At 42.2% G+C, this 25,966-nt stretch overlaps 1 protein-coding gene across 1 annotated transcript in view; it reads left to right on the forward strand.

Annotated features, from left to right (window-relative positions):
• dpf3 (double PHD fingers 3) overlaps positions 1-25,966 on the forward strand; it is a 27,672-nt gene continuing 1,706 nt past the window's right edge. The window contains exons 1-10 of the mRNA XM_008281783.1: positions 1-56; positions 11,310-11,470; positions 12,919-13,026; positions 16,028-16,161; positions 17,087-17,182; positions 18,094-18,166; positions 18,531-18,572; positions 21,338-21,475; positions 21,564-21,692; positions 25,650-25,762. Of these exons, the coding sequence (XP_008280005.1) occupies positions 25-56; positions 11,310-11,470; positions 12,919-13,026; positions 16,028-16,161; positions 17,087-17,182; positions 18,094-18,166; positions 18,531-18,572; positions 21,338-21,475; positions 21,564-21,692; positions 25,650-25,762 (1,026 nt within the window). The 5' untranslated portion in view covers positions 1-24. The remainder of the gene's footprint in view (positions 57-11,309; positions 11,471-12,918; positions 13,027-16,027; positions 16,162-17,086; positions 17,183-18,093; positions 18,167-18,530; positions 18,573-21,337; positions 21,476-21,563; positions 21,693-25,649; positions 25,763-25,966) is intronic.

The following is a 25,966-nucleotide window of genomic DNA, read 5'->3' on the forward strand; positions in this document are numbered from 1 at the left end:
ATTACGTTACAGTCCTGCAGGAAAATGGCGACTGTCATTCATAATCCATTAAAATCGTAAGTACATTTTTATTTTATTTTTAAAAAAGAAATTGCTGCATCGTTTGATGAGATAAAGCGACTCCGGGTTTTATCAATACGGGGCTTTAACGCTCTTTTAAATCAGAAACACCTTCCCCGTGCACTTAGTGGACAGACTCCTCAGTGTCTTCAGGTAGCGTTTGCCTGGTTGTGTAATATAAAAGCGTGCAGAATGTGCAAAGAAAAAAAAAAGCATCTCCTGATGTGTGCATTCACTGTGCTGCAGCTGGTTTCACTCAGACTCAAAGTTGTTCACGTTTTTTGCTTCGGAGAAACGGTTGACAGAAGTTTGCATGCGCGGCTCTTTGTCAGTGCACGAATCTATAATTTCATGCAAATAATGTCACAAAGCTCGCAGCGATCGGGGGGTTTAGTGCGAGACTCCTGCTGTCAATGCACGAGCACAGTGCACAGCAGACCTCTCTTCATGTATGCAGAAGAAACCTGCAGCGCAATTATTAGGTTTAGACATTTAATCTGATCTTTGCAGTCACATAAATAATTCGTGTTTTATGGAAATGTGACATACAAATGATTAAAAAGGTGCAAAACATGTAACTGTGCATCGATTCCAAGCAGGATTAATGGGATGCACACAATTTGCATTTTTGGTTAGAGCTGCAAACAACGATTATTTGAAAAAAATATTTAATTTATTTTATTTTGTTGATTATTTTCTTGGTTAATCAGTTAGTTGTTTTGTTTACAATGGTGAAAAATGTCCATAAAGTCCAAAATAATGTTATCAAATGTCATGTTTTGTCCAAAATATTCACATTTAACATCCTGCTATCTGAGAATTTATCGTTCTTTTTCTGAAATCGAACTGTTTAATCGATTATCACAGTAGCTGGTGATTAATTCAAGATTGATGTTGAGTTGTTTAATCTAGAAAAAGTAGAAAAATGGTGAAAAATCCAAGATCACATCCTCAAATGTCTTGTTTTGTCCACAATATTCACATAAAAGAGAATTTAGACCTTGTTTTCTTTACGAAAAATACACTGATCAATCAAAAATCAAAATAATTGGTGATCAGTTTAGTAGCTGATAAAGAATCGATTCGTTGTTTGGTCCAGAAAACGTCTTGCTTTGTTTACAAAAACATGTTGCAATCAGAGAAGGTTGAAGTTTTGTTTTTTTTCATTTAAAACTGCTCACATTGATTAACTGATTATCAAAACAGTCGGCAATCAATTCAATAGTAGTGGATTAATGAGTTAGTTGATTGATCTCAGTGAGAAAATGGCAAAAAATGTCCTAAAGGTCCAAGATGATGTCTTCAAATGACGTTTAGAAAGTTGTAATCAGAGAATTTAGACAGTTTATTCTTTTAAAATGCATTTAAACTGATAAATTTACCATTAAAACAGTTTGTGATTCAGTGAATAGTTGATTAATCGATGAGTTGTTTGGTCTCTACATGTCAGAAAATGGTGAAAAATGACCAAAACGTTTGAGATGATGCCCCTAAATGTCTTCTTTTGTCCTTTTTATACATATTTTTTATTTGAGAAAATGACTCTGAATGTTGGATTAACTGCTCAAACAGCTGACAGTATGTGTGATAGTTGATCTCTGCTGCTGCGTGTATGTTTGTCTTGCAGCCGCTGGTGTGAAATGTGCAGAGAGTTTGACAGTTAAACCGAAATCTATTGTGCAAGACCGAATGTTTTCACCAGAAAACGTGCTTTGACGGCACTAAAGGAGGTTCGTGTTTAATTCGAGGCGACTGTGTGGATAAATGAGGCTTGTATCTAAACCCACGGTGTTATTTTTTAGTCTTTTAAAGTCTTTTTTCAAAGCGGTTCTGCAGATGTGAGGAATAATTTAAAGCAAACTTATGCTGCTCTCATTTCGTCGAGCTCTTTGTTGACAACTCAGACCGAGGGGGGAGAAAGCCTTTAAGCTGTTGTATTCTACCAAAACAGATTAAGCCGTGGAGATGTACTGTAGGTGTATGTGTTTGCTGTTGTGTGCTGTGCGTGTAGAGCAGCAGATTAGGAGCGTCCCAGTATTTTCCAGAGTCCATCTGTTGAGAGGTGCATGTAAAGAAAGGCTGAAGCTGGGGGCGGACGGAGGGATGGAGGGATGGATGGAGGGATGGAGGGAGTCCCATCTGCCCTTCAGACCCCCGTCTAATATCTGCAAAATGGAAATATAATGTGCATGTGTGGAGGTCGGAGGCAGGACACCAGAGAACATGGTGCAGGTTCGGCTCGAACAAGGACGTTCTGACCATCTAACACTTGGTTTGCTGTGATCTGGGGAACTTTAATGCAATGATTCATGATAGAAAACACTCATTTCAGATTAAACATAAAGGTGAACGATGCACAAAGGCATTCTGGTTTACTTTCAAACATTTATTGTCCTGTAGATAAACTACGAAAACATCCAAAAACATCCAAAAACATCCAAGATGGCGTCCTAAGATGTCTGACTTTAACATTCAAATTTAAGACGCTGCAACCAGACGATGTAGATTCTGTTTGTATTTTAAAGAATAATCAGACCAATTATCAAAATTCTGAATAGTTGGTGATTAATTAACTCATCGATTCATGGGTTCATCAGTTAGTTGTTTGGTCCGGGTTAGAAAATGGTGAAAAATGTCCATGATGACGCCCTCAAATGTTTTGTTTTTACATTTAGGAAGGTGGAATCAGAGAACTTCTGCGTTTTTTGGGTTTTTTTTTTTGAAAGAAATAACTTGTGATTCATTTGATGTAAGTCAAAAAACTGTAAAAAGTGTCAGTGTTGGTGAAAAAATGTCACAAAAAATCCAAAATGATATCCTCAAACATCTTGTTTTTACCACAATATTCATGTTTAAGAAGCTGGACTCAGAGGATTTTGACTTTTTCTCTTTAGAAAACGACTCGTGTACGCTGGAGGCAGATTCCTGATCACGTTATCAGATTTCTGCACATCCAGGATGAATCCCACATATCGGTGCGTCATTTACTGCAGACAAAAGGAAAACAAACATTTATGGTGTGCGATGGAGTCCACGCCTGTGCAGGAGCAGCCGTAATGAAAAATGCATGTGAGGCGACTGCAGGAATGTAAGGACCAATATCCAGTAACATGTGTCTCTGGGAAATAATGCTGTGGTCCAGTTTTCCTGCAGCGAGAAACAAAAGGCCGACTCTTCATCTGTCCTCAGGATGTGGCTGTTAAATCATACGTGGTAATAATCTGCTGCCAGACTCGGCTCTGAGAGATGAATTATAACCATCAGCACCTGGCAGTAAATACGTCTGGGTCCGAGGCTCATTCAGGGCTGTTTAGACACGCATATTTACATGACTGATTTAAACTCGCGCTCGCTCTTTTTTTTTTTTACAAAGACTTCTTTGTGATTGAAACCTGCACTTTAAAACATGGAGGTTGTAAACAGTCTTAACTGCATTTTTTTAAAGAATTCCCTGATATTTTACAGATGTTTTGTTAAATTACACACATGATAGAAAAACACAAAAAAAAAAAAAAAAAAAGAAGATTAAAAAACAACAACAAAAAAAAATAAAAAATAACACAAAAAAGCAGTATTACAAAAAACAACAAAATCAATAAACAACATGACGACAAAAAAAAAAAAAAATAAAAAAAAAAAAAAAAAAAAAAAAAAAGAAAAAAAACAATAATAATAATAAAAAAAAGAAAAAAACAAAAAATAATCACAACAAAAAAAACCCCTCTCTCAAAAAATCATCAATTATTTTACAGACAGTGACTAAAAAAAAAAACACAGTTTTTTTTACTTTGAATATTTCAGAAAATAATCAGTATTTTAAGATGTTTTTCATTGTTTTAAGGGAAAATTAAGTTTATGAAATTTTTCTTAAAACGTTTACATATTTTTTAATCGGAAAGAAATGGTTATTAGTTAACAGACTTTAATTAATTTTTTTCTTAAAAGGCCAAAACTGTACATAATGTCCGTTTCCAAAATCTATATTATTCCAAATTATAATTTGTGCTTGTGCAGTGTTCTTCAGTATAATCACACATTTTTTATACTGTTTAAATGAGCACAAATGAAGAAAAAAATAGAGAAAAATTATGTAGATTAAGTTTTTTTTTTTTTAATTTACTGTTATTTGCAGTTTTGTTAAATTGTAGATATTTTGTAAAATCACAGAATAAAAAAAAAAATTTACATGTTGAGTGTTAAAAAAAACTGCAAATAATGTCCACAGAAAACATGTATATTTCTACAAATGTTTAAATCAGCAAAAATATCTTTATTTTACAGATTCTTGCTGTTGTTTTCAGTGTTCCTACAGTGTTTGAATGGTTTGAATGTTCTATTGTTTTGTTTTGTTTTTTTTCTTTTTACTCTTTCTGGCACCTTTGCTGCCACATTTTTGCTTTTTTAAATTATTTTTTGGTATATTTTCTCAACAATGATGTGATGTAGCTGCTTCTGTCGTTGTCTTTATGAAGCACAGAGCTCAGGTGGGAGGCGGTCGCGTTTCGATGAGAGATTAGAGGAAATGTAAAGGAGATGGAGATGGCTGGGGGGGATGTGTTTGGGGTTAGCCTGGCGCCCCTCCCCCAGCGCGGGTGAGTGATGGAGGGTGAGGGGGTGTCTGTCTGGAGCATATATTTATGCTGCAGCCTGAGCACGGAGGCGAGCCCTGGCCTTTGTCTATCTGAGCCCCGCGAGAGGAAAAGGCTTCCAGGCGCGGGGAGCTAAACACATTTAGGTTTTTGTATTTATAGACGGCAGCAGATCTGTTCTGGTCTGAGCTGCTGCAGATTCTGTGCCCGCCTGCTGCTGTGCTCATATCTCTGCATTTGCCTCCACGCCGGGCTGAGATGAGTTCAGCCCACGTCTCTGCAGCAGAACCACTGAATCCGGGTTTCCCCCCTCGCCTCCCCTCGCCTCCCCTCGCCTCCCCCCCGCTGCACCTTTCCCTTTCCAGCCTCTTTTGTGTGTCCGTTTGTGCGCTCGTGCATGCACACATCCTCGTGTTTGAGAGAAAATGAGTGTGACAGGGTTTGAAAGCGAACACGTGTGCCCCAGGACATATCGGATCTCCCTCCTCTTCCCTCCCGTTCGGCCTCCTCGGCTCCTCCTCGGCTCCTCCTCCTCCTCCTCCTCTTCGGCCTACAAAGTGCCACAAAGACCAGCCTGCTGCTGCTCTGCACTTCCTCCTGCTTCACCCACAGCCAGACCTGGACTCTGTCTCCCTGTCCATCATGTCCAACTTTCCCTCTCCAGCAGATCTGCGAGCTTTATTGCATAAAGATGTGTCTGCGTGCAGTAATTCATGTCATCCTGACTGCCGTATTGTTGTCCGTACAGATTTTCCATTACCTCCGACTCAGGGATCCAAATGAGATCATGCAAACAACTTCTAAACGGTTCTACGTGCTCGGAGACGCCGTGCCTCCGTTGTTTTCCAGACTAATTGATTAGTTTGGTCTAGAAAATGGCAGGAAATGGTGAAAAATGTCAAAAAAGCTTAAAGTGACGTCCTCGGATTTCTTGTTTTGCCCACAATATTCACATTTAGGAGGCTGGATCAGAGAGTTTAGCCTGTTTTCTCCTTAAAAACGACTTAATCCACTCGTTAGATCGTCAGAATATTTACCAGCTAATTTAATTCTTTGATAATTGATTGATTGATTCTTGCAGCTCTGCAAAGAAAAGACTCAAATCCTCACGTTTGCGAGGTTGACCTGGTAAATGTTTGGTGTTTCAGCTTGAAAAACCAAATAATCAACCAGCTGTTTCACCTCTAAAATAAAAACCCATCACATTAGGATGCGTTGAAGCGCTCAGAACTTGTTGGAACAAGCTGGAGACAGTTTAAAAGAAAGTGATGAGAGATGAACACAAACAGACAGAGAGGCGTGACAATGATGGATGAACCTGCTGATGAGTTCCTGTCGGGATTAATTATTCTGCTCACAGGAGGAAGAGAAAGTGCTGCGAGTAAAACAGAACTGAGGAAGATCGATGAGAGAAAGACGACAGATTTAACATTAGAAAGGATCATTTTAATACCAGATTCATCGTCCAGCCTCGGTTCCTTCTGTGTCCGTGTAGTGTTCTGCTGTAGGCACGTTTAACATTCAGAAAAGGTAAAAACTACGATTAAGGAACTGAAACCATTTTACACATCATTAGTCTGAGGACGGAAACAGAACCGAATGCCGTCAGAGGAGAATCTGAAAGACGTTCGGACCAGCTCTGAACGCTGTGAACTGGTTCCATCGACGAGATTAAACTGTTCGATAAAACAGAATAGAACAGAATAAAACTTTATTGATCCCTTCGGTGTAAAACCTCAGGGACATTGTTTCAGGAAGTTGTTTCTGCATCTCACAACCAGAAATTACATTCACGAGTGCTACAGTACGACTATATCAAAAACATGCTTTACTGCAGAAGGAATCGTGTCTAGAAGATGATCCTGAAAGCAAATGTTGGTAAAAATGAGACCTTTCATTTGTTATAATGTGTTCTGACCAACCACCGTCACACATGCTGATATGAGCCTGGACAGTTTACCCAGAATGCACTTTGTAGAGTTCCCCCCTGTCCAAAGTGATCCTAAATGTGCCAAAAACTGTTCAAAACGTGTCTGAAAGGTCTTGAAACTTCTCCAAAAAAAAAGTCTAGAATGACTCAAAACTTTTCCAAAATTGCAAGTCTGTCCAAAATGACCAGAGCTTCCCCAAAATGACTTGAAATCCAAGAAGATTCATGTCCATTAGATGATCAGCTGGTATCTTCTGGAGGTAGAACGGTCCTTCCATCGTCTAGAACTGGTTCTGACCAACCACCACCACACATGCTGATATGAGCCTGGACAGTTTACCCAGAATGCACTTTGTAGAGTTTTCTCTGGTGAATGATCAGAACCGGAACCACATTCAGGGTACCGATGACTGGTTCTGTCGTAGACGTTAAACTGCTGCAGTCTGACTGTTACCACTGTGACACATCCCATAATACTGATGCTTATAGAGACAACTGTGCAGAACAAAAAGCAGATGGCGTCTTCAGATTGTGACACCTTGAGCTGATCTGGTGTCAGGTTCTACCAGAACTCAGATGTGTTTTAATCGTGTGTCTTTCTGCTGCACTGATGAAGTTCTGAGGCTCAGATATGATGGAAAAATGCATCATGTTGTACGTCAGGGTCCTGTAACTCTGAAAATATTCACAGTATGAAGGTTAAAACGTTGCATGGCTCCATTAAATAAACTGAAGTTACTGTAGATGAAGAATCAGCTGGTTCTGAGGAGAATTATTCATGCGAGTGTAAGTTTGAATGTTCAAGTGTTTAATGAATTCAGCTGAGAAAACAAATAAGATTAAAGCACCTCTCTGCCCCTATCAGCTCCTACCTGTAGACTTCAACCTGAGCTTTGCCCGTCACACACACACACAACCCTCCTCTGTTGTGCTGTACAATCGCAGCAGACACACACACACACACACACACACACACACACAAAACACACAACTGCAGATTCCATCAGTATCCAGGAAGCTGCTCTCCAACAGGAATGTGTTTCCCCGACATGCAAAACTTACATAAGCAGCCGTGCAGCTAAACGGCAGCGGCCTGCGACGGCTCGGTCAGGACGCCTCCGAGATGCTCTGCCAGGCGAACGCTGTCGCTTCGCTCTCACGTGATGAAGGCGTGCACGGCAGGCCGACGAGCCGGCACGAAACGCTCACTTATGTAAGAGTTTACGAAGCTGCCCGCGGGACTGTCGGTGGAAATGGGACCAACGAGCAGAGGATGATGCTGAGGAAGAGGTCCAGTGGAGACGACGCTTCGCCTCCGGGGATGCCAGTTGGTGCAGATTCCAGTTCGTACTGTAAAAAAAGCACGTGTCACCCAAAGCACCAGCTGCATTCCTCGTTTCTGTGGCTGCGCTGCGCTGACACATGCGTCTGAAGCCAGACGTTGTGCATGCGCCACGGCACTGAGGGTGCACGCAGAGTTTTTACATGTCGGCCTCTGAGGCTGCAGACTGTTTTTCTATCCGTTAACCCTCTGAACCCCAAAAACCAGCAGCAGCTCGAACGGCATGTTGTGTTTTTAAAAGAAATCGACAAAATTTGCACCGTTTTTCACAGCTAGGATATGCAAAAACATGGAATTGTTGGACTTTTAGTATGTTGAGTATTTGCTTGAACTGCAGGCTGTGTTTATGTGGAGACAGAAGATAAGGATGAAACGAGTTAGAAGGATTAAGAGCAAAGTTAGGAAGATTTGAGCAATGAAATAAATGCAGCGTGGCTCAAAAGTGGTGAACAGAAGAGCAATCGGCACTGTTTTTCTCAGCTAAGAACTGTAAGAACAGATGGAATTGTTGGATTTTGAACATTAAAACTTAACTTTGTGTAAAACATGAACCAAATCTAAGTTTGAAAACAGAATATTTAATCAAAGTCACTTTATTTTACATGTTTAATTGTAATATTTTCAAAAAATAAACCCTGTTCTGACCCGATAACGTTACAAAATGCTAAATTCTGCACTCCGTAGTGCAGCTGACACAACGATGAGAGTATTTGCTTGAACTGCAGGCTGTGTTTACGTGGACACAGAAGATAAGGATGAAACAAGTTAGAGGATTAGGAGCAAAGTTAGGAAGATCTGAGCAATGAAATAAATGCAGCGTGGCTCAAAAGTGGTGAACAGAGGAGCAAGATGGTGAAACATCCGTCCACAGCTCATGTGACAGCAAAGTGAAAACTCTCTGGTTTGTAGAGGGAATGAAAATGTAAATAGTAAATTCGTTCTTTCTGAATCCATGTTCAGTCTCTTCAGGCGAGCAGGTTCCTTGGATTACGTTTCAGAGTAAAGATTTATTGGAATCCTCGCCGGTTGTCTGTTAGTCTAAAGAGGTGACATGAAGTCATTTTTCTGCGCCGCTGATCAGATTAAAAAGCTTCTCCTGCAGCTTTTTTTTTTTTGTCCACTGGTGAAAATACAACCACATCTTCATCGCTTTAATACAGTTTGGAGTGATTTTAAATCCCTCAGAATCATTATTTCGCTGCGTTTCCTCTCGTCAGGGAGCATTTAAAAGAGATTGAAGTGTTGTGCAGCACACGGTATCCAATTACTTCATCATCAGTTACAGCCAAATGTCAAAAACAAACTTCACGCTGATGTAACACTCCTTCTATCCTCCATCATCTTCTACATTTAATACCTGCTGCTGTCCTTGCTGCTCCCTCACCCTTCCTCCTCCCTTCCCCTCCTCCATCATCATCCTCTTCCTCCGTCTCCAAACACTGCACATCTTTGTGAGATTCAGTGTGACCAGAGCGCTGGTCTTTGTCCAGCTTGGCATTCTTTACATATCTGTGCAGAGGATCCACAGAGCCGGCGATGGGCAGGAAGACGTCTGCAGAAACACAGCAGCCAGCAGTCACAGTGGAGCTACTGGAACCAGCCTCCCTGTCACTGGTTTCACTGGGTTGAATGATGACAGTGTTGAGAAACCAGTTGGCTTTTTAAGATCTTTTGCTGTGTGTCAGATGATCTCAGAGATCCTGCCTCTGTGGACAGTATTGATGATTTCTACCCACCTGCCCCTCCATGACGTGTCTGTACTCACTTCTTCATCGACTCGTTTCTTTTCTCGTGAGCTCGACTCCCATCGACGCTCTGATGTCTGCAGCAGACTGTAACGCAGCAAACTGAGATTTCCAGATAATCCCAAATCACCAGCACATGTTACTGCTATTAGGGGTCAAAACATGTTTCAAGGATTCGACAGACGAAAAGCAGAAGAAATGTTTTTCAGTTCAGATGTTAAATGAATGAAGCAGTGAGCTATACGAGTAAATATTACTGTAAAATCCTCTCCAGTGGTTCTGTTCTGTCTGTCTGACTGTCTATCTGCCATGTTTTCTAACCGTACCGTTAAAGCACGTGTTGCCAAAACACGATGGCGTTCTATTGCACGCCACGCAGCCTCAAAATATGACCTTAATCATTTTGCACGCTATTATAAGTCCATAAAATGACGTGCAAAAGGCCTAAAATGAGCAGAAACGATGCAGAATACGTGCCTGAATATGGGCTATTTATACACAACCCTGTCATGTCACAACACATCATGCACAGAGCTCACAGTCTGAACCCTCAGAATAGAAAAGCCTCATTTAACCACCTCAATCTGAACAGGCTGGCCTGATTTGTAGAGAGGTGGGTTAAACCTGTAGATAGTCAGTTAAAAGGTAAATATTAGCACCTGGTAACCAGGTTTGTTCTGGCTGGAGTATATTATATATCTTTGCTTCAGACTTTTATCCGCTGATTCCTGAAGCACCAACTTCATCATCCTCGTTGGTTTTCTTCCTGTTTAAAGATTGCAGGAGAATCATGTGCTGCTGAGACTGATGCTGCAGCAGACATGGTTTCTCCAGGACACAAGTAGAGCTGCAAAGATGAATCATTCAGTTGCTAACTACCAAATTAATTGCCAACTATTTTGGTAATTTGGCGGTTGTTCTGTGGAGGATTAGCTCTAACAGTAGAACGCTCGCCTAGCATCCTCCAGCTCCGGTTGGTTTTAGCCTCTTAAATGTGAATATTTTCTGGTTTCCTTCCTCCTCTGTGACAGTAAACTGAATGTCTTTGGGTTGTGGACCAAACAAGACATTTGAGGAAACAGCGGTCGACATTTTTCACCATTTTCTGTCATTTTATACACAAAACAACTCATCAGTTAGTTATCTGCTGCTAAATTAATCAACTCGTTTGATGATCGATTGTCAGTCTGAGTAATAGTGTAAAGAATTATCTGAAAAACGTGAATATTGTAGAAAAAACCAGACCTGTGGGGATGGAACTTCGACTTTTTGTACATCTTTCACTGTGTTTGGACATTTTAGAGACCAAACAGCTGATCGATTAATTGGGAAAATGGTCGACAGATTAATTGACGATGGAAATAATTGTTAGTTGCAGCCTTGGACGGCCCTGTGTGGGTCCATGTTTGTCATTTTCTCATTTTAAATGGGAGAAAAATGGGGTTTTCTTCCATTTCTACTGTAATATTTCCAGCATTAGACGTTTCCCAACAGACAGAATCATTTAGCTCACATCAGAAACATGCTTCAGAGTTTATAAACACGCCTTTATGCAACGTTCATGTGAAAAGTGAACTTGGAGTCTGAATAGTTTCCATCAGATTGCAGGATCGCTGTCTAACTGTTGTCGTTTCTGCGTTCAGGCTCGGCGATCAGTTCTACCAGGAGGCCATCGAACACTGTCGGAACTACAATGCTCGACTGTGCGCTGAGCGCAGCGTCCGGATGCCCTTCCTCGACTCTCAGACCGGCGTGGCTCAGAACAACTGCTACATCTGGATGGAGAAGCGCCAGCGGCAGCCAGGTGAGGAACGCTGAAGGACCTGACAACTGTTACGTCCATTTCTTTAAGGGAATCTCGACACAAGGCTGCAGCCAACATCTCAGAAATACCTCCAGCTCAGGTCCAACAAAGCCCAACCACGTGTTTTTATTTCTATGATTAGGTCTGTTTCATGAGCTGGGTGGTTGTATTAAAACATTTTACTGTTGATCATTTGGATGACATTTGGATCCTCCCAACAACAAAAAACTGGGAAAACTTCTCACATGTATCTCTGGGAATAAAGATCAGAAACTCCCCAAACTCAGACGGTACGTCCACAGACAGCTGATGCATGCAGTGAAACAGGAAGTTCACCAACATAATGGACTATTTTGCAAATATATACCATAAAGCTTAGATTGAATATAGACGAAAAATTGAAACTATACAAGACATCTGTTTGCCTGTAATTAGATTAGATTAGAATCAAGGCTGAGAAAAGGGCCAACGACTGACTAATTACTTAAATATATCTTGTTTATTTAAAATAGGAGTTTGTAGGAGTCACTTTTTGACTCTTTTCCTCGAGAGCTGTTGTGACCGTGAGCTTGTCAGGACTCCAGGAGTTCACTGAGACGTGACGTGTTCATCTTTAGCTGTAGAGGCGCTGGTCGACTGAATGTCCAACCTTTGACCGGAGCAGGCTAGCAGTTTCCCCCCACTTCCAGTCTTTATGCTAAGCTAAGCTACTTGGAGTCGCATCGATCGTCTGACTCGCTGTCCGGCCTGCATGAACTCAACAGATCCCCTCCCTCAGTAGATAAAAAGCCATCCATGCCCTCTTTCTGTACATTTTATGAGCTCCCACTTGCTGATTTGTCCTGAAACGAGCAGTCACAACGCGTTATGCACATCTGGTTCGTCTGCACAGCCAAAGGGAACAATCTGCTCTTTACCGAGAGCCGGACACAAATAGCCTCCTCTCCATCTTGTATGCAAAGCCCTGCAGGCCACACCCTATACTTTGTGGCAGACCTAAGTCACATTATATGCATTTATTCTGGGTTTATCCCTCCCCCTCCCTCCCTGGACTCCCTCCCTGGACTTCTTCATGCAGACATCAGCCCTCTCCCTCCACCTCCACCAGCCTAATAGTGGAATATGATTAACGCCTGGGCGATATTCTTATGAATAAACTAGATTTTTATTTTGGTCCGGCCGACGTGCAAAACAAGCTCATGGGTGATAAACAGCGTCTGGAATCTGAGCATAAGAGCAGGATTTGTCTGAATAAATGGAGCAGGGCCAGAGCGGCGCTGACATCAGGACATATTAAGTGTCGGGGAAACAAGGCCGGGCCTCTGTGAGCGTTTCTGCGGGGACTCAATGCGAGGTTTGTTAAAACGGCCAGCCTGCCAGTGGTTGTTAAAATTCTTCCTGTGCGCCTGTGTCTCTACATCTATGTATGCATGTATGTGTGTGTCCAGGCCAAGCAGCAGGACAGATGTACACCTACCCCGCTCGCTGCTGGAGAAAGAAGAGGCGGCTCCACCCTCCTCTGGATCCTCAGCTCCGCCTGTGCGAGCTGCGACTAGGTAAACACACTTTTGTTTTTTTGCTTTCAACCCACTTTTTCTCGCGTATCCCTGCTTGTTGTGCAGCCGCGCACACAGCTCGTGGCGTTTAGTGCTCCCTATCTGACCATCTGGCTCCGGTTAGGCCGTCTCCAGGTCTCCAGGTTCATTCTTGCCCCTGAATCAATGCCTCCTCTCACTGTTCTGCGGCTGCACACAAACACCCCCACACATGACTCCGGCTGCCCGTCGCAGCGCTGAAGCACCCTGACTGGGCCTCTGTAATCATTTGTCCATGAGGCATTACAATGTAAGTGAGTCTTATGAGTTTCTACATGCGTGCATACAGTACGTGTGTTACGGGGGGTTTTAGCGCCGGAATGCCCCGGCAACCTGATAAGGGGGAGAAATAAAGGCACGTCTTTGTTTCTGTGCTGCTGCTACCATTGTTTCCCCCCTTTCGCTGTCTTCCAGACGCAATATAATACTCAGGAGTTTTCTGCAAAAGAAAAAAAAAAAAAGAATAAATCAGAGAAACTCCCCAGAGCTGCAGCTGACCAACCAGCCAAAGTGCACAAAACGAGAAGGAAACTAGCGACACACTTTAGTTCACAAGCGCTGTGAAGGCTCTGCAGCTCCGAGTGAAACCGTAGAAGTCTTCCGTTCTGTTTTCCAGACATCCAATTGTGCAGTTTTCTGGCCCAGATATCTATCATGACACGACACAGGAATGTGAATTCTCCCCTCTTGGGGCTTTTTGCAAAAGCTTTATGTTTATTTAATGCTTCCTGAACTGAAAAGGTTTGTGCAGAAACACTCAGACTCGCTCGCACAGTTACTGTAAAAGAGATGAAGTCCTGCTTTTTGCTTCTTGTTTTTCACCTCCTGATGAATGAAGTGGTGACGCTTTGGACCAAAGATGCAATTTGTTGGATGTATTTGTGCAGCTTACCATTTATTTTAAGGCAATAAGTGTGCATTTATAGCTAGAATGAGACACTTTTACATATGAATTCACGTCTGTTGCATTCAAGCAAAACAGGTTCACAGTAATATAGGTTCTCAATATAAAGTCCTGCAGCTCTATGGAGACAACACGACCATGAAGACAGAGAAAGGTTGTCTGTTCACACTGACACAGTTAGAATGACATGAAACTTAAAAAAAAAAAAGGAGAAAGAAAAAGACTGACGTTGAATTATTTATGTAAAAAAATGTAAAAATCCACATGTAAAGATGTTTCCCACATGTTACCGATTCTGGACAAAAAATAAATGTTGGCTCTTTATATTATAAATATTTCACTACTTCCAGTTTGAGTTGACTAACACACATTAGTCGTCTGTGCTCGGTGGAAACACGGCCTGCAGTTCAGCTGAAAACTCCTGGAGTCTTTGTCGTGTGACTGCTGGTTGCAGATGTTGTCCTGGTTGTGCCGATGAGGGCAGAATTTTTTGTTTTCTACAGAATCTGGTCAGAATGACTGTTTTATTTTTGGCCATTTTTTTAAAACAAGACATGTAGAATGAAGAGTAAAGAAGACTGAACCAGCATGACAGATGATTGTTGTTATAAGAACCGTCGAGAAGCTTCAGATCTGATGATTTTCTCCGTTTTTACACTTACAGCTCTTATAAATGGCGTCTTTTGGGCGATTTTGTAAAAGTAGCATGCCTGTTTTTTTAATCTGCTGGTGGAGTTCAGGGAGAAAGTGATCAACAACAAACCATATGATGTAATCAGACATCAGCACTGTTTGTGTAATGACTCTCACTGCCAGAAGGGGGAGACAAAGCTTCCACACTGCAAGTTTAAGACTCATTTTTTAAGTCACGTTCATATTTGGTCCGTCTACAGAACTCAGGAGAAACAGAACCAGAAATATTGATCAGAATTGAAGCAGTAAAGGCTAAAATACTTTATTAAGTTCTTAAAATGTTGCCTTTACATTCACCTTATGTTATTTCTGTTAGGCACGAGCTGAAAAATGTTAAAACTGCACCGATAAAAATCAAAAACCAGCTTTGAAGTCGTCTCCTTGTGCAGCGATGCTCAGCTCCCGGTGCTCCTGCAGCACTTCAGACACATCAGTAGATCACAGTTAAAGAAGTGAACTGCCTAGTAATAATGTTGTTGGATGAACACATTTAATTAAAGCTAGAAATGAACAAAAACATGAAAAAGCTTAAAACTGTAGGACTTGTTTTCATAAATATGGTGCAACAAATTTTTAAAAATCTTTTAAGGAACAGGGAAAAACTTTAATTTTTGTGCACAATCAGCTTAAAAACTTGTTTATTCTACCTTTTATTAAACAAGTAGTGATTAAAAATACCTTTAATTTCCAAGGAGAAGCTCATTCTTCTAACTTTTCTTGGTTGCAAACTGCACAAGGTTAACAAAATACAGAGAGATGGAGGAGGATGGAGGAAGACGGAGGAGGATGGAGGAGGATGGAGGCGTACGGCGTCCCTCTGTTCAGCCTCAGCAGTCGTGTTCGCCGCCGACCGTCTTCATCACATCGCTGCTTCACTCCGGGTTCATCCTGGTATTAGAGTTCAAAGGGAGGACGGAGAGTCGCGCTGCAGCGACTTCATCTCTGCGGAAATGAGCAGAGGGAGAGAGATGAAGTCAGATGTACAGTAGAAGGAGAACAGTTGGGCTTTAAAGCAGTGTTTTCTGAACCTGTTGGGCTGATTTCCTTTCCTACGTGCACCTGGATTATCTTTTGTTGATGTATCTGAGGCACCAGAACTCCGTCTATCATGTCCAACTTCAGGCTGTTCATCCTAAACTGAGCTTTCTGAGACTGGATTTGTCTTTTTCATCTGTGCATGAATGTATTTGAAGCATTAGAGGAATTCACTGCTTTCTTTTTTAAAACTTTTAAAAAACTATTTAGAACAGCGAGTTGTGAAGAAAACCTGCGATCTGAAGCACACCAGTCGCTGCACACCTTTTCCTGTGGTTTGCATCCACCAGTCGCCTGAAGCGTTCCTTTCTGTGTGTTCTGCCTCTTCAGAAGCAGAACTGGCCCCCAAGCGTGAGGGTCTGCCGGGGGAGGCCACGGCGCTGGAGGCCCTGCTGAGAGCCGACAACCTGCTGGAGAAGAAGAACAACATCAGCAAGGACGAGGAGACCCTGCTGGAGATACAGGTCTTTATTTAAACATGCTCCCTGTTTGCCTTGATGCTGGAAACGACAGCCTCCAAGCAGGAACCTACACAATTAACAGGAAGTTAGCTTCTCAGCAGATCTTAGCTTAAATCAGCCTCCTCGGTACATCCGTGGACAGCAGAGCTTTGTTCTCCAGGCAGATACGTGATAAATATCTTCTGTATAGTTCATCATGACCCCTTGTTGTTTTAAAAAATATAAATCACAGGACTACATTTACCTTATCTGTGTCCTAAACCTGATTTTAGCAAAAAAAAACTCAGAAACGCACCCCAGAAAATCCCAGAATCCATCTTTTAAGATTCTGATGACCCACGTTTAGACATCTCTGGGGAAGTCCTCAGTCTGATTCTACGAGATCGCGCAAAAACTTCTGCCTGATACTTTATTTTCAACCGATTTACACAAAAAAGGGAAAAAAAACCCCAAAACAAAACGATGCACATAGTGGTTATCAGATGTTCTTGTGGTGCATATGAATACAATTCTCTCGTAGCTCAGTTTGTTTTAGTATTTGTTTGCTCGTCTGAAGCCGATCAGCCTCATTGAAGTCTCTGTCATGATGCTGCTTCACCAGCTGAACCAGATGCAGATGTTTAAAGAGCCGTGCTGCTGCTGCTGATGTTTAGTGTCCACTCAGGTTTGTGCATCGCAAAAGACAAAAAAGAGCAAATGTGTAATTGAACATTAGTTTGTATTCAGACGGTTTGAGCTGAATCACTTCTTTGCTGTTGATGTGGATGAATTCTGTCGACTCCTCCGGTCCTCAGCATCACCACAGTGTGATAATTAAAACTACATCAGAGCTTCTAACTCAGGCTCCTCCTTTCTAACCTTTCATACCGTCGGCTGTTTCTTCCATTTTACCTCCTGTTTTATTTCTGACTGTGTGTTTTCACCGCAGAGAGTCCTGGAAGCTGAGGAAAACGGAGACGGTTTCCAGGACGACGAGGACTTTGAACTCGATACTCCAAAGAGGAAGAACAGAAACAGAGGCAAAGTGAGTCCCAGAGACAAAAAGAAGGGTTTTATATGAGTGTGTTTCACAAGACGGTCTCATTAGAGCTGCACGAACGAATCAATTAATCCATCACTTGTCAACTAGTAAATCCATTAATCCGTTTTGTTTAGAAATCTCTGGGTAAAAAAAACAGTAGATGGAATTTTTTTTGTCTTTTTACTAAAATTAATAATAGTTTAGTAGCTGTCATTGTAGTAAATGTGTAAATATGGTGGAGTGTTGTATATTCGTTTTCTCATGCTACAGTTTTCTGAGTATTTTTTTTTTCAGAAAAACTGTCTAAACTTTCTTATTGCAGCTTCTTAAAAGTATATTTTCTGGTTTCTTTCCTCCTCTATGAAAGCAAACTGAATATTTTTAGGTTTAGAAGACATTATTTTAGACATATTATAGATCAAACAACAAGTCAGATAATTGAGATCAACTCCTTTACCCACAATAAGATGATCGACATCACTAAAACATATTCTGATTGGGCCTTTTATTATGTAGTATTATACATATTACACACATATATTATTATTATTATAGATTAAAGGTTTTTATATGTAGCTTTTGCTGGTTTACAACATATACATTAAGTACAAATGTCATTGATTTATTTCATGAACATACAGAGAGCTCACACAGGATGCAGGTTGTATGTTATTATTAGATTAATCAATTAGGCATCAACTACTAAAATAATCACCAACCAATAAATTAATTGTTTTGAGTAATTCTTAGGAAATCCAGTGTAGATTCTCTGTTTGCAGCCTCTTAAACGTTTTCAGGTGTCTTTCCTTTTCTGTGGCGGTAAACTGAATACATCCGGGCTGTGGTCATAACTATTCTTTGACGTTTTTCTAATCGATTAAGTGAAAATAATCCTTGTTTGTGTTTCCTTTCAGAGCAGAGGATCGAGCCGCAGGAGGACAGAACCCGTGAACGTGGACGACCAGGACAAACCCTACGTCTGTGACAGTAAGAGAGCAGAAGGTTGAACTCCTCTGTGCTTCGTTGGTCATCCTGTGCCATGAGTTTGTGCTTAATGAACGTTTTCTAAAAGTGGAGAAGCTGTGAGCAGAGAAGATAGATTGATTTTCTCCTACCTCTTCAACGGTCTCTCTGTCTGTTCCTGAGAGTTCCTCTGCAGCATGAAGACAGAGTTTGCTGCTAATCCAGAGCTGACTAGCATGCCTCTTCCGTCCTCGGGCAGAATCCCCGGGAATGAGCCGCTGCTGGGGTTGTGGATAGACGGGGCCTCAGACAAATGAATCTCATCCTCATTTTGTGTCTTGTTCTGTCTTTCCGTTATTTGTTTGCTTTTGTGTCTTCTCTGTTCCAGATAGATACAAACAAAAGTATAACTCAAAAAAGGCTGAAGAAGGTACCTGAACCTGTCGCCATCTTGTCTTTCTAGAGGCTCCCTGAGCTGTCCTGACGATTAGCCTCCATGCTAACGGGCGTGTGGTGTTTGAATGGCTGAATGAATGCTAATTCTTTCTGCTTTCGATGCTTTACGCCAGTCCAGGCATCCCTTCCTGAGTTCAGTGCCAGCGCTGCATGACACTAACGCTACGCCGTGTGCCTGCATGATGCTCATTGCAGGGCAGACCATGCTTAACCCTCTGAACCCTTTAAAAAATCTGCTAAATTACACCATTTGTCAGAGTCAGAAACTATAAAAACAAACGGAGGGAATCATCTGTAACTGAATGAATCATGGGTGATGTGCAGTTCAACCGGAGAAATGAACCAAATCAAAGCCTGAAATCACAACGTTTCATCAACATTAGTTTACTGTACATGCCTCATTTGAAACTTTGCCAAAACTAAAAATATTCTGTAAAAAAATATTTTTGAAAACCTGCTGATAAAAATGCTGATGAAAGACTTTTCGGCTGAACTGCAGGAGACAAGTATGAAAACAAATTAGAGCGATTTAGCAGCAACAAAAAAAAAGGATATTAATGCGATAAAATAAACACAGCATGGCTCAAAGATGGTACAGAGAGGAGCTAGTTTGTTAGTGAGCTGTTGGAATCATGCATTCTGCACAGTGAAGCATCTTTCTGGAGCTGATGTGCAGAATAACAGGTAAAGAAATAAACTATGTGTAGCGTAGAAAGCCTCACTTATTCCAGTATTGGTAACACATAACTGGAAAACATGCTGATGCTTTTTTTATTATTATTATTATTATTTTTTAGACTTTTAAAGCAGTAATAAGACATTTCTTAATTCATGTTGTTCTGTTTCCTGCACGGCTTCATATTGCAGTGAAAAATGATCCTGCAGGGATTCAAATATGCGACAGGAGCAAATTAAGAAATAAACCAAATCATCCAGACACTGGCCGGGGTTCAGAGGGTTAAGCAGCAGCTCAGCTAATGCCGCACAGAGGGATGCATGCTTCGTAGGTCACTCTACTGTAGCTGTGATGTGATCCTCACGTGTAGCCATTGTAGAAGTGTTCACACTTATGGGTGTTTATTCATTTATTTATTCATGAAAATTGGAAGAGTGTTTTTACCAAAACGTGCTTTGTTCTGTGGTCACACTCTCCAGCGTTAAGGAGCTGGAGAGCTGCACAAAGACTTCCTTCTATAATGGCTGCAGCTCCAGCGTGCTCACCGTCAGCAGCTCGTAGTGCAAGACTAGACTAGATCAGTCTCCATAGCAGTAGCACACACATGCCTCTGTTCTGTTTCATCAACATGTCTGATTTATCAGTTCAGTGACTTTGCATTCCTGAAAGATTAAAAAAGTCGCCTAATAATCTCTAATCATGTTGTGTTGCTCGTACTGAAACAGAAAAGCATTATTAGTTTGAAGCTCATTTAAAGTCCGTGTAAAGCAGCAGCCACGAGTCCGCCACGCCACAGAAGACACCAGACCACGTTAGTGTGAGTCTACCTCAGTCATTTTATAGCATCAGGTGTCAAAATCGTGAAAAAATAATCAGCGTGCACGAGTCCAGAAGAGCCGAACTAAGCGTGCAAACCCACCTGAGTTTGTTTATGCCAAAGCAGACAGGATGCAAACTGATGATAGGGAACGTTTCCTTCACTACCTGCTGTAATGATCCATCTGGCACCTGGTACTGGATGGTCAGAATGTCCTGCAGACGTCAGTGGAGATGGTCAGAACTCCAACGTAAAGCAGCTGGAGTTCTTGTTTTGGTTCTTGAAGATGTTTCACCTTCATCCAAGAGTCTTCCTCAGTTCTTAAGGGGAGTCCCAGATATTTATTATCACCACCAAACGCATGCTTCCAGGTGTAAATGGTAGCACAGTTGTCTGGAAATGGACCTCAAGACCCCGTTATAAGTACCCGACACCTGGGACTCCCACCAGTCGGTCAGAAGCATCTTCTGGTACCAAGAAGAAAACTTTCGTTGCCTTCTACTGAAACATTTATGGATTATTATGACCTGGATCGCTGCATTGGCAGGTGTCGGTTTGGTCCTCAGCTCTACGTCAACGTGGCTCCTTACAGAACCAATCCACCTAACTTTCATGTTATTCTGAGGAAACTAAAATAAAGGAGATGCATTTGCACAGTTAGCTATCAAACTGTATGCTGTAGTAAATCGCATTCGAGCAGGAGAACCACTGATGCTGATGTGCTAGAATTTTTCCAGCGCTAGGGGGGATGCAAGGTACGACTTCAGTGTGTCATCGATCCACGAGTTCCCCAAAAGATCCCAAAGTCAAAAATTATTTTAAAAAACAGTTCAACTCACAGTTTACCACGACATCGTTTTGTCTTTTTACATGTTTTCAGCAGTTATTTTCCGAAATATAGAGAAATAAATCTCTAAATTTCCTTTACACGGACTTTAAAAATCCACTTTTAGTATCTGAAAGCAGCTGTAGGTAGATATTGTGCCTTTACCCACCCGTGTACCTATTAGTCCTTTCATTAGACCTGCTTGTGTAATCCCTGTCAGTACGTCTGGATTTTTACATCATTTACATGTTCTACTGTCTGTGTTGCCTGTCGTATGCCTTTAGTTATATTTTATTTAACATACATGTAAAACATTTCTCAGCATTAAACATGTAGAGCAGTAGTGATCTCTTTCCCTACGTCCCGCCGTCTGCGAGGCTTTCTCCTGTTTCTCATGGAGCTCTGATGTTTCCTCTGTAGTCTGTGGAAAGCGCTACAAGAACCGGCCCGGCCTGAGCTACCACTACACCCACACCCACCTGGCCGAGGAGGAGGGCGAGGAGGAGAAGGAGGCCGACACCACTCCGTCTTCCCCGCAGAGTACCGACAACCACAAACGTAAGACGCCGGTGAGCGGAAGAGTGTCTGAAAATGAACGGTGGCTGGCGCGTCCTTTGTCCTTACGAATGCCTCTTCCTGCTGACAGCTCAGAAGGGCCCCGACGGCTCCATCATCCCCAACGACTACTGTGACTTCTGCCTCGGGGACCAGGACTCCAACAGGAAGACGGGCCAGGCCGAGGAGCTGGTGTCCTGCTCCGACTGTGGACGTTCTGGTGAGTTCAAGTTAAAGCATTTTTGTTTGTTAACCGTCGGCACTGATAGAACAGCCTCATTCTAATCAGCTTATAGGAAACGTTGGTTGCACGTCAGAAAGACGTCCTCTCATTAAAAGACTCGTTAGTTCATACTGAATGCCTGAATAGGAGCTATAAAGCTAGGATGAGCTAACCTGATGGTCAGACCAACCTGCAGCCTGTGTATAGAAGATGGACGTAACCACCTGCTGCTTTGTGGATGTTCTGAAGCCTCGAGTTTGGAATGTGGCCGTCACCATCTTTGATGTATTAACGACTCTGATTTAAGCATAGTCTCCTTTATCGTGTATTTTCCTCTACATGAGACCATAAACTTATTAGGAAGACGTTTACTGAGCTCACAAATCAAATGAGAAGCAGGCTAATGCTACAATACAACCACACCAGAGGGAGTCTCCCCCTGCTGGCTGTTGGAGAGAAGGCAGGTTGGAGACACTTCTGCGCTGGTTTCACTTTTCAGACCTGGAGGCTACATCCATCTTTTATACACCAGAGGCGTAGCTTAGCACAAAGACTGGTAGCAGTGGAAAGCCTGGTTCCAGTCAAAGACGACCTTTGCTTTTTGCAGCGATGTTTTTGTTGTCAGTGTGGTTTCTGTACGCATCAAACAAACACGATGTGAGCTCTGTAGATGCAGGTAATAGTTTCTTGGAAAGAGCCGTTCAAGCTAACTGTCCTGCAGCTACTAGCTGTGTAATGGGCTGTAGATGTCGACCATCGTAGCGTGAAAATTAAATGAAATAACTAGAATAGCACGAGGAGAGCGCTGTCCTGTGTCAAGGCCAACGCCCGACTTCACAATTTCACAGTAAACGCACCATTTGCACCAAGTTTCATGAATTCCTCGCTGGTGATTTCTGCGTAATGTTGCTCACAGACCAACAAATGGCCCTAAAAACATACATTTGCCTCTGTGAGAAATAACTCCCTAAATCTGGGTATAGAGCAGCTCTTTGTCACATTAATGGGACAAATTAAAAGCAGTGAACAGTGACAGCCGTGTTCTTTGTCCAATCCGTCACCAGAAAGCCAAAATACAGTCCGAACCGTGACTTTCGTGATCCAGTGCACCCTGTAGTGGTCGTTAGAGTTTGACCAACCTTCATCGTTCAATCTCTACATGTCAGACCTTAAACTACTCAGATGGCGTGTCGTCTGCTAGACTCATCCTCTACGTCGTGTCTGCTGCGCATCTCATTTTACTTTCCTTCCTTTTTGTCCACGACCCTGTTCATGTGTGTTCTTCGCTTTCTTGCGATCTCTTTTGGGAATACGTACACCGTTAAAGTTTAGTTTGACCTCCACAGTGATGCTCGCGTGTCTTCAGCTGATAGGATGCAGATGTTTAAGGTTTGCAGCGATTTGGGTTTTCCGTGTTGCTTCAATGGGTTGTCAATGAGCCTTTCACAGCATAAAAACTAAGAAACAGCTGGAAATCTTTGCATTATTTCATGTGAAAATGCAGTAAAATCCTAGAATTGGCTGCTTGCTTCCATCCTGCATGCTCGTCCATGTCAGCCTCGTCCATCAGGCAGGACTTCTGCCTCCAGACGACATGCCTTCACTCTTCTGTTGCTCCGTTTTCATGCATCACCTTATGGCACATCTGGCTGCTTTTTATTTTTATTTTTTTGTTATTCCTCTTCCCTTTTTTTTCTCCACACTAGCCAAAGCCGCACAAGCTTTTCTCGAATCATCTGCAGTGAGACAGCAGAATGTCTGAGAGTGTGTTAGAACAGCTCCTTGTGTGTGTTGCTCTGACGCTGATGTTTTCATGGTAGCTGGAAGAGGAGGAGCGAAGAAGGATGGGAGGAGGCCGAGCGCTCTCGAAGAATTGTTCGGCGGCGCGTCGGACAGTGACGCCTCCACCTTTCATGGCTTTGAAGACGAGGAAGCGATTTTGTTCTCAGACGGTGATGCCGACAGCTGATAACGGGACGTCTTGACCAGTTGGACCTCGTTTTTATTGAAGGAAATACTTTAAAGGACTGCAGGGCCTCGCCTTCTGAAGACACTCACTGGATTATTTTTTACCTCTTGGAAGACGTATATCCAAAGTCAGCTTCTTCTCTCCTGGACACAGTGCCATTTGTTTTTTTTTATCATGCTCATGGACATTTTTCATTTTTCATAAACTAAATTAAACTCCTCCCTACATTTGGCTTGCGTCAGATAATCAAGACCACAGACTAAACATGGCCGCCGCTTCCTAATTATCTCCGGACTAACAAGGTCGATAGCACGGTGGACCAAAGAATGAGGAATAAAAAACTAATTAAACACATGGCAGGGGCAGGGATGGACGTGGAGTCGCTCCATTGGCCGAGAGGTAAGAGCCAATCGCCACTCCATCGCTCCTCTCTGTCTGTCAGGAATACAGCCTCATGTTTATCAGTAGAGCTCAGATGAGACGCTCATCCTTAACTGGTCCATATTCTGCTCTTTTGGTTCCTCCTTTCCTTCAAATTGTTATGTAGCTGCTTCTTTGTGCAGGTTAAAGGTCTGCAAGCTTACGAAACAGGAAGCGCTGCTCGCTCGCTGCCTGAAACGCCTCGTTTGGAATCCAGGCTTTACTTCTGTTACTTGCTGACATCATCAAGTGACACAGTGAGCAGCTGCCTCACAGTTTGCCAATATTTCCTCACTGCCTTCTGCTACGACTCCATCTCTTGTCCGACGTTACTGACTGACGTTACCTGGCTTTGGTCGGACCAGGTGACCAATCAGAGCAGGCTTTGGGGTGGGGGTGGGGGGGCTTTAAAGGGACAGGAGCTAAAACAGAGCATTTCAGACAGGAATGGAGCAGCAGCAATGCACAGAATGAGGAACAGAATGTGTTTTTGACCATAAAAGATCACAAAAAAATAAAATTAAAAACCTGTAAATGTGCAGAATGTGGGCTCTTTAAGCTGCCAGTTTTTACTTTGATTTGGGAAACAGGCAGCAGCAGCAGCTCAGGTTTGCTGGTGTTCATCCATCGCAGGCTGATAGAGATCAGCGTTTCCGGCAGCTCTCCCTGTCCAGATATGAATCAGTTTTATGACGGCTCATCGACACCCCATTGATCCGACTGAACAGATCGCTGTGCTCGTAAGACGCTGCTGCAGCACGGAGACGAGAGGACGAGTTTAACGAGAACCAAATGTGTTGCTTTTGGTGCAGATTTATGGGAAGATGATAAAAAATGTCTCGGTTGTGTTTTTCTGTGCTTGTGTTGCAAAATGTCATCCAGATGTGTGTATTTTTTTTAACACTGTGGCTGCAAAAACAGTTGTCTGAATTATAAAAACACACACAGCTGTGTGAAGTGGATTCACTTTGTACCGACCTTCAGTTTTCAGCCACTTGGACTTTAACTTGAATATTTACATTTGCTTCGACTTTACACCTGTACTTTTGACTCCAAGACATTTATTTGACAACCTCAGTTACTTTGCATGTTCAAATTAACACCACAAAATCAAATAAGCAAATAAATGACAATCTATTTTTATTAAATCACAAACTACAAACAAGAGTAAATAAAGTTATTAAGCTTCACCAGCATTCAACACAATAATGCATCAGTATCTAATCATCTAGAATACAACATTTTACACGAGTACTTTTACTTTTGGTGCAGTAGTACTGGAGTATTTCTACACTGTGGTATTTATACTTATACTTGTCTACAGCTTCCACCTCCACAAACTCAGTTAGCACCGATAAAGACATGGCAGTGTGGATAAAGGCTGAAATGTTAGTTAAAAAATTCTTTTCAATCATTCAAGCAAACACATTTCCTTAAATAATATTAAAATATCCTTTTCATGTCAAATTTTTATCAACAAAATTAAAAAAAGGACTTTAAATTCTTCTTAACATTGACTTCCCGTTGGTAAACTCTGTTTTCTTCTCGTCTCCGTCCCTCCACAGGCCACCCCACGTGTCTGCAGTTCACCGAGAACATGATGCAGGCGGTGACGACGTACCAGTGGCAGTGCATCGAGTGCAAGTCCTGCAGCCTGTGTGGAACCTCAGAGAACGATGTACGTATCGCACACGGAGGCCTGGTTCTGTCCTCAGACGTCAGCGCTCACGTTGAGTTACAGCTGAAGCACCACATCTGACGTGTTCTCCTTTAAATGCTCCGACTCTTCACCAGCTGTCGTTCAGCGTGCCACAGGGAGCGTCTTACATGAACCCGTAGTCAGAAGGCCGAAGTTATATTTAATGTATATGTGTATTAATAT

This window comes from Stegastes partitus, unplaced genomic scaffold, assembly GCF_000690725.1.
Source record: "Stegastes partitus isolate 25-593 unplaced genomic scaffold, Stegastes_partitus-1.0.2 Scaffold244, whole genome shotgun sequence".
Lineage (NCBI taxonomy): Eukaryota > Metazoa > Chordata > Actinopteri > Pomacentridae > Stegastes > Stegastes partitus.